At 42.3% G+C, this 12,448-nt stretch overlaps 1 protein-coding gene across 1 annotated transcript; it reads left to right on the forward strand.

Annotated features, from left to right (window-relative positions):
- The first annotated feature begins 952 nt into the window (after positions 1–952).
- Positions 953–11,961, forward strand: LMX1B (LIM homeobox transcription factor 1 beta). The gene is made up of 6 exons (XM_010721162.3): positions 953–1,454; positions 4,398–4,576; positions 5,467–5,544; positions 5,939–6,005; positions 6,909–7,070; positions 8,797–11,961. Exons 1-6 carry the CDS (start codon positions 1,163–1,165, stop codon positions 8,952–8,954), a joined length of 936 nt encoding a protein of 311 aa, XP_010719464.1. The 5' UTR covers positions 953–1,162; the 3' UTR covers positions 8,955–11,961.
- The last annotated feature ends 487 nt before the right edge of the window (positions 11,962–12,448 follow it).

Raw genomic sequence — 12,448 nt, forward strand, 5'->3', positions numbered from 1 at the left:
GTGACTTCATTGCTTTGCTGAAGAGCTACTGACTGCCATTTTGCTGGATTTTCTCAGCTCAGACAAAATGGAGGCTTTGGAAGGCTCAGTAGGTGCCACAGCCTGCGCCTTCTAAAATTAATCATATTTGCCTTTTATAAAAAAGGTGATAATTCTGAGGATGAAAAAAACAACCAACAAAAAATCATCATATGCCATCATCCAATGTAGAATCTCCTTTTTCTTGTGAACGCATCACTGCAGTTGTGTTAATTTCATTGAAAAAATGTAAATATTAATGCACCTTGCGCTTTGATGTATTGCCATAAAAGCCACTGAATTTCAAATTACCAGATCCACTATGTGGTACAGGGACGTAACTTAGCTATTCATCTTTATTTGAAGCAGCCGTCTTCCTAAAAGCTCACTTAGGGAGATTCCCAGTTGCCATTAGAAAAGCAAAATAAAATTAATCTATATCATTCTAACTTTATCTTAGAAAATTAACGATGTATGAAAGAGGGGGTTGATAAAGGTTTAATAAGAACTAGTCTGGAATATAGTGTGTATTGTAGGGCCTGTGATTATAGTGGTAATTTAGCAGATTGTATCACTGCCTGTCTCTGCCAAAGGATGTTTCACACCATTTAAAATGCACAGGACTGTCTTTGGAAACAGGTTATTCTGGAATAACTCAACGTCCAAAGAAAAGCCACGTTATTTCGCTCCTCTCTTTATCAATTGCATGTGTGTGATTGCATGTGTGTGTCATCTGCTCAGCAACAGCACTGCGTTTCCATGCTCGTTTCTGTGTCCATTTGTTATAGCCTCCTCAGACACAGGCAGTCATGAAATACATTCTGAAATCAAAACGCCTGCATAAAGAAAAGTCTGGCTCAGCCTTTCCTCTAAAAAGTGAATTAAAATAAGTTTGGTTTTGAAGAAACTTATCCAAACTCTGAGAACGCCTTAATGTTTCTTATCCTAAAGAGGAACAAAGCAGTGAGATGAGAACAAATTTTTATGTTTTTATCCAGCACAGGCAGTTTGGGAATCTGTAGTCCAAAGTGTCTGAGATTTGAATACGTTGTGATGTTTCCAAGACTAAGAATGCAAGTCCCCCATCTACAAAAGTACGAGGCAATCTGATCTGTGGCTAAATTAAAGAACTTCATGTGTTTAAATGCATGCGGTGTGCGAATCTGATGTTCCCTTTGACTTTTTTGCCTCTCTTTCTTGCAGGCTTTTTGCTGCTAAGTGCAGTGGCTGCATGGAAAAAATTGCCCCAACAGAATTCGTGATGAGAGCCCTGGAGTGCGTTTACCACTTAAGCTGCTTCTGTTGCTGTGTTTGTGAGCGACAGCTGAGAAAAGGGGATGAGTTTGTTCTTAAGGAAGGGCAGTTGCTCTGTAAAAGTGACTATGAGAAAGAGAAGGACCTGCTGAGCTCCGTCAGCCCAGATGATTCCGACTCAGGTGAGCATTCCCACTTCTATCCCAGCTGGAAAAGCTGGAAGAGTTTGCAGAGCATTTTTACAGAAAAGCACATCCGTTTACGCATCCACTTTCTCTGTATGCTTTTGTCACCCATACAGTTACAACTCTTAGCAGGCACAGCTAAAAATCCCCACTACCAGTTGTTCTTCCTGAATTTGTTCTTCTCCTAATTTGCTGCTGCCTTAGTAAAGTTGAAAAAAACGTTGAGGGTTCTTGAGGGATCAATACGGTGCGTTTCTGTGAGATCACAGCACATGAATCAGACTGACTTCAGTTACCTGAGACCTCATTCAAAGCCTACTCTACTCCACAGGCATTCTTTCCTCCAAAAATATTTTTGCCCTGATATCAGGGAGTCTTCTGCTCATATACTTTCAGTAATGAGCCAGAAAAATGGGTGGAAGGTCACCATGCTGTGCAGGCAGAGCTTCTCCTAAAGAAGGCGCTGGAGCTCTGCCAGCTGATAGCTGATGGGTGTCTTCCCCAAGATCACCACGATATGAGAGAGATGAATACTTGCTGTCCTCCAGCCACCTCCAAGGGAAAGTTTTGAAAGAGTGAGCAAAGCTGCTTGCTTTCTGGCTGGGGCTGAGAGCACAGTACTGTACATGATAAAAAGATCACACGCTGGGTCTGGATTCTCCAGTCCGAAACCCAGAGCATCTGGCAACAGTTACAGTGAGGGCTGCCTGTCAGGCTCAGGCATTAACAGGAGGAATAGGATTCCTCGTATCTGTGCCATGCACTCTCACTGAGACTGGAAACTTCTCGTTGCGTGTGTGCCCTGGTTGAGTCCAAGATTAGAGACTGTGTGTGTGCAGTACGGTGCCAGTCATCATAATTGCTCATTTATTTCCCAAGAAAATGTCCAAGAAAATCAACAATTACCATTCCATTAAGCAGACAAATAACTTGGATCTTTGCCTGTAGTTTATGGGAAAATAGGCACAGTCCTTATTGTAATTGTCTCTAATCCAAGAGTCATATTCATCACATTGCTCAAATTTATATTTTTGTGTCGGGAATGCAACAAGACAAAGGTCACTGCTGTGTCAGCAGGGCGTGCAGGACCAGACCTTTTCTCGTTATTTACTACCTTCCTGCATTTGCAGGAGCATGAGTGCTTTGCTCTGTCATCCCGATATCACAGGGTTTGGGCTCTCTGTGAATTTGCATGAGGTGTCTGAGTTTCCTACCTGCCCTTCAGCATGTTGTCCTGCCACCCCTGCCTCAGCAACCTGCTGCAGTCTGTATCCCTTTGAAAAGAACAGTGCGGAGCTGTGCCCAGCCCTGCAGGCTGAGCATGGTGATCCTGCTCCTTCCACCAGCGAGTGTGAGCTTGCCACGCAGGGCTGGAGGTTGCTTGTTGCCAGCTGCCTGCCTCGCAGGGCCGTGTCTGGCACGGATGCTCATTCCTTCCTGGGTTTTGTACTTTGTGATCAACTGGGCAGTAAGCTGCCGAGGCAGTACAAAACAAGCTTGCTTTCAATTTCATTTTCCACTGGCACAGGGGATAGTTTCTTACTCCTGGAGGTGCTTTTTGTTTTTTTTCCATTATTCTCTGTTAGCCAGACGTGAACCTGAAAAACAAGTTGACAAATTAAATGAGATGTTTTGTCTCCCATTCTCAAATGCATTGAAAACACATATCTCCTAAGTGCCTGAGTGAGAGCAAATGGTCTCCTGTACCCCTGGCTGAGTGTGTGTCCTTCTCTAATCAAATATTTGTCCACTGGACACAAAAGTAACTCTCCAATGAGCAATACTAATCTTCACTAACCTTTCCTTAGAAATGGCTTGCTGGAAAGTTAATAATGTCATGGTTATTAAAATGACTGAACTTCTCTTTAATCATTAGGCAAAAGATGCTTATTAAAGTAAAAGGTGATTAGATTGCTAGGTGCATAATAATCAGACCCAATAATGAATTAAAGTCTAATTTGTTAATTCCCCAAATGTAATTTCTGAGTATATCAAAATTGCAGTGAGTTTCTTAAGGCTGAGGTTCCTGGAATAATACATTAATGTTTGCTGATAGAAAAAAAAACCCTGGTAGTCTGTTGAAATGAAATATACTGAGTTGAAAAGTTGTTTTTCACATCAGAATTCAGACTTCCTCTTTAATGTTTGCCACTGAGAATGAAATTTCATAGTACAATATGCTAGCATACATAATATCACTAGATTGTAAGAATATTCGTAGTCTAACAGCAGAAAATACAAATAATCTATTTACAGAAGCACATAGATATTTGTGTTTTTGCCAAGAAAGACAAATTTGTGCATGCACATATTGACAGTTTGTAATGAACAGAGAAAGAATACTGAAATGACAGGGAAAAGACTTTATTTGATATTATCTCCAGAGCGTCAAAATTTTCAGAACAATTTCTGGAATCTACACTATATTTATGTAAACAGACTTTAAGATACTTTGGAAATATTTGCACTTAGATTGTTTTGCTGCCTCAGCGTTGGGGACAGTGGCACCTCTCTGAAACTAGTGCAGAGGGAGAAGATGCAGCTATTCTTTGAAGGCAAACGTGTCTGTTAGCCAGTATGGTTGCAGCAGTGTCAGCAGGTGAGCACAGAGGGAATCAGATGATGGTAGAAGGGTACCAAGGGTCTCTGTACCCAGTTTCTTGAGATATTGCATTGTATTCTGAGTTTACATCCCCTGATCTGTCCTGTGCCCTCAATTATATATTAAGCAGAAAAAAATATTCTTCTCCTTTTGTGGAATTTGATTTAGGCCATACACACAGATTTAAGATAGTCTCCTCCTGCCCACAGTAAATGTAGGTCTGCAGATAAACACAGTCATTGACCTGTTGATGAGTTTGTAGCTGAAGAGCAGTTCTCAAACACCCCGTTGTCTTGGTGGAACACAAACAGTTTTATATCTTGTTGATTTTTCACCAGTTAAAAGCGATGATGAAGATGGAGATGTTAAGCCCACCAAAGGACAAGTAACACAAGGAAAAGGAAGTGATGATGGGAAGGACCCAAGGAGACCTAAACGACCAAGGACAATACTCACTACACAGCAGAGACGGGCATTCAAAGCATCCTTTGAAGTGTCTTCCAAGCCCTGTAGGAAGGTAGGTGCTTCTGTAGGGACCTACATCCTGTTCTGACACCAGGCAGTGCACAGGGTGAGAGCATCAGGTCACAAAGGCCCCTGCCCCTTCCTGGGCCAGCAGCAGGCACTTGGGGGTGAATGCAGAAACCAGAAGGCATCCTGGGACCAGTTCTATATCTATGTCGTTTTTTGTTATTCATTATGTAGAGCAGCTGATTCCTATGGAGCAGTGTATTTGCTTGCTGTGAAACAAAGCCATGGACTTTCAGAACCTGGGTAAAGTGACTTCATGCCCTCCTCCTTCCCACCGCAGAGGGATTCATTTTCTGGGGAGATGGGTGTGCAGCCCTGGACCTACCACTTGTCCTTCCAGTCCTGTTTTTTTAAGAAAGTTAACCATGGTGTTATCTCATTTATAGCAGCTAAGGGAAGGTACGATGAAGCTGGTGAAAATGAAATCTTTTGAAAACTAATCTAGATAATTATTTAATCTCAAGTTTGTCTGGCAAAAAAAAAGTGGAGTTGTATCGCAAAATTTGTTGCAAAAAGTGACACTGTCCTGCAGGTGTACAAAGTACGTCTCCTGGGACAGTGCAGTGTGCCCTGTTGCCAAAAGCATAAACATAGTTCATAGCCTAGTTTATAATTTTTCATGCAGAACTGGTTTATAGGTAAACTAAAAATCATGAAATGATTTAGTAACATTTTACACTGCTCAGAATACTTGTTTATTATTTATGAAACTAGTGATGTGAAGGGCAGAGCTTGCACAAACTGTGCAAAAATATGAGGAATTAAAAAAAATAATTCTGTGCATGCAGTATCTATTGTAAATGCAATTATCTTCCATAGAATGTGACTTACTAGATGTGGGGAAAAAAATATAGCTTTAAACATTTCCTCCTCTAGGTCAGAGAAACTTTAGCAGCTGAAACGGGACTCAGTGTGCGAGTTGTCCAGGTTTGGTTTCAAAACCAAAGAGCAAAGGTAGGTTGTTTCTCAAGTTCTCAAAAGTAACACGAATTGTTCTGCAACAGGGACTCCCTTCTCCCCCCCCTCAAGATGTTGAACATATCACAAAGATCCAAGGGACTGAACTGTGCACATTTTGCATGCTCAGCTGTCTACATCCATGGGAGAACACGAACATTAAGTTCATGTCCTACAAGCACCACAACACTGGGAGTAAATTTTGCTTGCAAATGTGAACTGGAAACTGAAATGTTTAAGCTTAGAAATGAAACTGAACCCAAAGTGATGTATGCATGAATATAAATGGTCTGTATTAATTGATTTGATGTTTACAGAGAATTCTGGAAGAAAAAAAAAAACTGTTCCATTCAGACCCATGAGATTGTTCTGTTCTTCCTCTTTTACTCAGATGAAAAAACTAGCACGAAGGCACCAGCAGCAGCAGGAGCAACAAAACTCTCAGCGACTAGGGCAAGGTAGGGGATCTGTGATGGAGGCAAAGCAAGGGGGAAAGAATCTACAAGCTTTCTCAAAATGCCATTCCCACATGGATACAAACTGTCTCAGTACAGCCATGCAGGGTATTCACAAGTGTGTACCATTACCTGTGGAAGCACAAAGAGCTGCTGTGTCTGAGTGACTGTGGTATGTTATCCCAAATTCTTCTCAGACCCTCAGCATGCTTACAGAAGCTAGTACCTTCCTGGAAGAAATCTGCAGTGCAGAGGAGCTTACACTGGAGGAAATCTCCAGGAGGCTCACTTAATGGAGATCTTCCAGTTAGTTTTATTTTCTTATGAAGAGAGGGTACCGTGCTCACAGGCAGCCCCTCCTGTGCCCCAGGTCCTGGGCAGAGTTGCCAGGACGTGTCCTGCAGCTTCAGGGTTGCTGCTGAAGAGCAGCATCTCAAGACCTTGCAGCCTCAAATTCTTCTGACGCAGAGCAGAAAAACTGTCATGATCTTGAGGATCATGATCTGTGAGCTGCATGAGGGGCTACTCTGCAGGCTACTGTTAAGGAAACATGTATTGTTTGCTCCACATCATATCCACTCCATCGTAGAGAGTTGCTGTACTGTTTCTGAATTAGCAGTATTAGGCTGGCTCGAACAGGCATTAGAGAATGTTAGGGCTATAGCAGTTACAAGGAGACTTTGGGAAAATATGATCCAGCACCCAGATGTGGGTGATATGGTCCAGAGATTACGGGTCTTTGCACTTAATAGTTGTACTCTCAAACAAGATTGGGAAGGCACCTCTGAATGGCACGGACACCTACATGTATTCACAGTGCTCTTATGCTCAGTAACGTCACCAGCAGTGATATCTGCAGTCTTTCTGTTGCTAAGCAGTGACTGTGCCCTCCTGTGTCTTTTGCAGAAGTAATGTCTAACCGAATGGAAGGGATGATGACATCTTACACACCACTTGCACCACCACAGCAGCAGATTGTAGCAATGGATCAAAGCAGTTATGGCACAGACCCATTTCAGCAGGGTCTGACCCCTCCACAAATGCCAGGCGACCACATGAACCCTTATGGTAAGGCATGCATCATTCTGCCGCATCAGAAATAGCAGGGTTCGTATGCTGGTTCACACTCCAAAGGTTCAACGGAGTTACATGCTGTTATAGTATTTTTCTGGGATTTGTACAAAGGAATTTCTACTGGTCAGTTTTGTGTGTATATTTTCGTGTACACATAAAAGGGTAGAAGAGGGCTCTTCCCAGCTTCTGGACACTACTACAGAGTATAGTTTTGATAAATGATAAAGAAAAGCAACATTATCTCTCCAGCTTTACTTTTTTAAATCACTGTCCAAGACTAAAAATAAACAGTGACAAATTTTCCTTACCTTCCTCACAAGTTTTTCCTTTTTCCTAGAAGCTTTGGGAAGATAAGTGCCTTGAAAAGTGATCTAATAAAAAGAAGTGATCCATTTATTAAAAACTAAATAACCAACCCTCAAAGATCCCTCAGATCACATGCATGGATTTATTTTTGAGCTATCGGGAGATATGTCACCACAGGACATTGCTCCTACATAATTATATTCTCTGTCCAAAATCAAGATGATGGTTTGCTTTTACAATTTCCTTACCATGCAACATCAAGTGAATAGGTACACTAAATGCTTCACAAGCATATTAACTGCCTAATAATTGATTCCGAACGATTGCAGTGTGGCACTTAAATAAAATTTCAGAGGATTTCTCAGACTGTGATTATTGGCCTTGCCATAGACAAAGAGGACCTATTTACATCAGACTCTTTTGTGTTGACTGGGAGTACTTCATTGCAGTTAAACGTGCACGTGACTGTCATGAGCATGGATTGCACAGAGTAACAAGAAATCTGGCTTGGGTCTGTATGACTGCTTTTTCCACTGAGGCAAGACCACAGTGCTCGCCAGGCAATTTGGTAAATACTTTAGGGAGCTGAGGATATTTGAAGTGCAAATGAGCATTAGATGACTTGTGATTTTGTTGCTAACAATGTGCTTGGCAATTTCTAAGCAAAACTCCTCTGGAGGCAACTCCTGTGTTCCAAAATCAATGCAGGAATTAAGACAAAGCCATTTTAAATGAATGTGTAAGGAAAAAGAACCAGAGTAACACTTTCCTAAAGCTCACATTACTTGAGCTAGAGCTCTTTCTGGTACCTTAAAATATGAAATAAGCTGAAATTGTAGTTGCTAAGGGAAATAAATGGTGCCGTGTTCCAAACCAGTCCACAAAGAGTGGAATTTTCTGAAAAGAAAGCATATTTACAGCTATAGCTTATTTGAGGCCAGGAAACTGGGCCTCCTCCTGGGCCCGGCTGGCTTTGTCGGCCTGCCTTTTGCCTCGTGTGCAAACCAAGACCACTACTGGTTATGGTGCTCAGGCCACTTTTCCCCACTGTGGGCTCAGTGGTCCTGCGTTCCTGCCCTGAGCCCCCACAAGTGCTCAGTGGCAGCTCATGGGGCACCAGGAGCCCTCTTCTCCCCTGTTTGCTCACGTCACCAGGCAAGGCTTGCTGTTGACTGACACATATATTAGGCTTCCGCATTTCTAAGTGATATTGCTGCCAGCTGAACTCTGCAAATTGGTTGCTAGCCTTTCTTTTTATAGGTCAGACCCTTAGAGCCAAATTGCATTAACATGCAAAAACAAGACCAGAAGCATTCCCTTTTGCTGCAGTGTGCTATATACAAGCATCGCATCCGTATGTACTGTGTCCTCTGGCTGCACAGAATACAGCTTAATGTATACATTTCATTTGCAGGAAACGACTCCATTTTTCATGATATCGACAGTGATACCTCTTTAACTAGCTTGAGCGACTGTTTTCTTGCCTCTTCTGAAGTTAACTCCATGCAGGCTAGGGTAGGAAACCCCATTGACAGGCTGTACTCTATGCAGAGCTCGTATTTCGCCTCATGAAAATAAACGAAAACAAACAGCCGGCGTGTACTTAGCCAGTGACTTTTTCCAGTGCAGACTCTACAGCCATATGTTGCCCAGCTCTTCCTTCACAGTGACTCCTGCTGCCTCTGGACTGCAAAGAGCATTTTTAGGAAGACTATATTTGTGTGCATATATGTATGTATGTACGTGCATATATCTGTACCTACCTACCTACATACATACATATATAAACAAAACACATCTACCAGTCACATACCCTTGATTCTCAGCTTGCACCAGACCAAGAGAGAAGCATGAAAGGAACAGAAGACTCTGCTCTTCAGCAGCCTTTGTTTTGGTTTGGTTTGAGCTCTCCGTTGTAAAGGAAATGGATTTTGTGGAAAGCTAGACCTTTTCCTCCTTTCTCTCTTCCTTTCTTTTGGATGTTTAAATTTTTTTTAAGCCACTGATACTGACATCAGTCAACCATATGACAAATAAATCAAAGAAACTGGAGGTTCCTCCCTTTTCTTACTGCATGATTCATACTATGTTGTGGATAAATTGCCATTTGAACTGTGAGAAGTTAATGTAAATGTGACGTTCAACATTTGTTTCCTTTCTACACTTTTTCTACATAACCTAGATCTGCTCATTAGTTTATAGCCCTTATACATATGGTACTGAGGAAACTGGTTAACAGTAATATTTGTGGAGAAAGCCAGTGATTTTGTAATAAGAAAGGTCTATGACCCTGGAGATGAGATGCATGTTAGGGACAGAGGCGTTTAGATTAGTATTGATCTTAAATAATTAAAACTAAAGGTGCTTACAAGACAGAGTTTTATTTAATTTTTCTGAAGTGTGAGAATAAAACATTTACTTTTGTTTGTAAGTATTTCAGTGCCAAATTTTAAGTCTAGAATATGATTGGCAGATGTGTTGTTCATTCTGTTCTGTTTATTTATATTTTGCATGAGGCATAAATGTGCTATACTCCATTGTCCATCTGGAATAATTAAGCACTCCTTTAGTTAATTGTCTTGCCTCAGCAAGGATCTATGGTACACAATTCTAGCCTGAGCCATCAGAAGTCCTCAAACGTGCACCAACTGGGAAAAAATAGTAGAAAAGAGATCGCAATGGAAGGTTTGGATGTATTGAACTGGAGTCAAATCGAACGCCTGCAGGTTTCACACTGATGGGACTCCTGAATTCATAATAAATACTCCAACTAACCTTGTAGTAGTGCAAACCGAGGAGCAAGAACTGCTTGCACTGAAGGGAATGTCCCAGTTGAAGTCTGATCGTCTCAGACTCTGAAGTCTGAGCATATGTCATATAGGTTTTCGTAGGGCATAAAATATCATAAATAATAATAGCATAGTTATGAATATTGCCTGGTGATAATTATAATGCGGAGAGGCAGACAAGTACAGTCATGGTTCTTAGTGGAGAAAACTTCATGGGGAAAATTTGCCAGGGTAATATCAGTAATTACAGGGTGTGTTCAAAATAGAGCTCATGGGGAAAGATTGGCAGGATAGAACTTTCTGAAACAAATACCTTTACTGTATTGACCATAACAGCCAAAACCAAGTCCAGAGCACTGGATGACATTGGGCCAAGGACTGGCAGTGCGGCAGAGCTGCAGCCTGCAGGGGTCACAGCAGGCACAAGAGCAGGGTCGCTCCTGGGCCCTGGCTGAGGGGCAGCTCGCCCTGCAGGGAGCTCCCACTGCGCCACCGCCGTCCTGCCGGGCAGCGCCGCCAGGCCGCTCGCCTCTTCTGGTGCAGAGCAGCTCCCCGTGAGCCCAGGACGGGTGGGAGGCAGGGATCAGGTGCCAGGTCTGAGGAAACAAATACATTCACGGTTCTCTCCGGAATGGAAACGTGGACCGTGAGTTAGAGGTTTATTAAGCAAGCAAACTTTTATCTCTGAGATAAGTTAATCCGGCCTCGCTCTATGGAGGTGAGGCAAGCACTGGGGGAAAAGACTTCGTGCATACAGTACAGCAGTGAGGCACAGACCTGGAGGTAGACCCCTCCTGCTGCTGCACGGCAGCCAAACCCATACCTGCTCTCCACACGACTCCCGGTGCCCAGAGGATCCCATGGCCCCACGCTGGCGCTGGAGGATGCCCCCCTCCCTGCAGCTGCCCATCTCGTCTCTCTGAGGAGTTGGGGCCTTTACACCCCTGTGCTTTTGCTAGTGACATTCTCTCACTTTCTTTTTAGTTGAAGGCTGTGAAAGCCCTGATGTGTTTTGAAATTGGAAGAATTTTCTTTTCTTATCCATCCTTCCCTTTCCTTGTGTATTAAAATAAAGAACTTCCTTTCTCTCTGCATGGTAATAAATATTTATAAAGAACTCAGGTGAGCTGTACTGCTTGCAGGGCAGAAGGCAAGCACTTTTTGTATGGCACATTATAAACATTTGTAACCACCAATCTCAATGGATTCACTATGTTTTCTTCCCCATCCTCTCCTATGCTCCTTTAGAGTCATAGAAAAGCATCCTGACCATCTCAAACATACTGGGTTTATAAACTAGACACAAATCTTGCTTTGTCCCTCATTATTGGCAGAATCAAAATGATATTTTTAATGTAATCAGAGACTTGTATATGAGAGCTATAATGTGACCTGCAGAACTGCTTTGTCCCAACTCTACCTCTGCTTCTGCCCGGGCTGTTGAAAATACAATCCATTTCCAAGAAAAGGATCAGATATCCCATTTGATAGCTAAAATAGCCATAATCCTTTGTTGTTCTTTAGATGGCTGTTTGCCACCCTTTCTTTCTCTTTCATTGCAGTGTACCTGTATCTACCATCTCTTTTCCATCAGTGTGTTGTGTGATGGTGTCATAGCTGTTTGCTGCCCCGTATTCCTCCGCCTCTGGTGCCACAGGCACTACACAGTTGAGCCGTCTGGCATGCATAATGTTCTCTTGCCACCGTGTGCTGCTGGTCAAGAGAAGGAATGCATAGCCGAAGGTTTCCAGCAGACCCATTATATCTGGCAAAGGCCAAAGTTCACTAAAACAAAATAAATGTCACTACTTTTGTGGAATGAATTATCCTACTGGAGTGTGATCATTGTGGTTTTAACCTGGGACCTGCAGTAAAAGATTATATAGCAACCTCTGACCTTTTTGATTTTTCTTTTACTCTTCTATTGGCAAGGGAAATGTCACCGATCAGGTAAAAGTAAAATGTTTAATGGGCCATATCACAGTAATACCTTATACTGAGTCAAGTTGATAAACCCTTGCCAAAAATTCTTAGCATCTGGCACTTCCACGGAAACCACAAACAATGATTGCTCATATGGGAGCTTGGAGGCTAGAGGTCACGACAGCAGTTTATTACATGCACCTTACAGTGATCATTTTCCCTAGGAAATTAACCTCTCTCTAATATAAATGCATCAAGTGAGTTCTTCACAGTGCTTCAATCATGTTGTTTTGGCTAAGCAAGGAATACATGTTAAGGTAAAGTGGTGACAAGATGCAATTAAGTAAAAGATGA

The sequence above is a fragment of the Meleagris gallopavo genome, chromosome 19, assembly GCF_000146605.3.
Source record: "Meleagris gallopavo isolate NT-WF06-2002-E0010 breed Aviagen turkey brand Nicholas breeding stock chromosome 19, Turkey_5.1, whole genome shotgun sequence".
NCBI classification, from domain to species: Eukaryota; Metazoa; Chordata; class Aves; order Galliformes; family Phasianidae; genus Meleagris; species Meleagris gallopavo.

What these genes read in the sequence shown, in the direction of transcription:
- LMX1B (XM_010721162.3), top strand. Translation starts at nt 1,163, where the DNA reads ATGCATGCGGTGTGCGAATCTGATGTTCCCTTTGACTTTTTTGCCTCT. An exon ending in CTTCCAAGCCCTGTAGGAAG is followed by an intron (nt 4,577 to 5,466) that starts GTAGGTGCTTCT and finishes TTCCTCCTCTAG; the next exon opens with GTCAGAGAAACTTTAGCAGC. An exon ending in CGACCACATGAACCCTTATG is followed by an intron (nt 7,071 to 8,796) that starts GTAAGGCATGCA and finishes TTTCATTTGCAG; the next exon opens with GAAACGACTCCATTTTTCAT.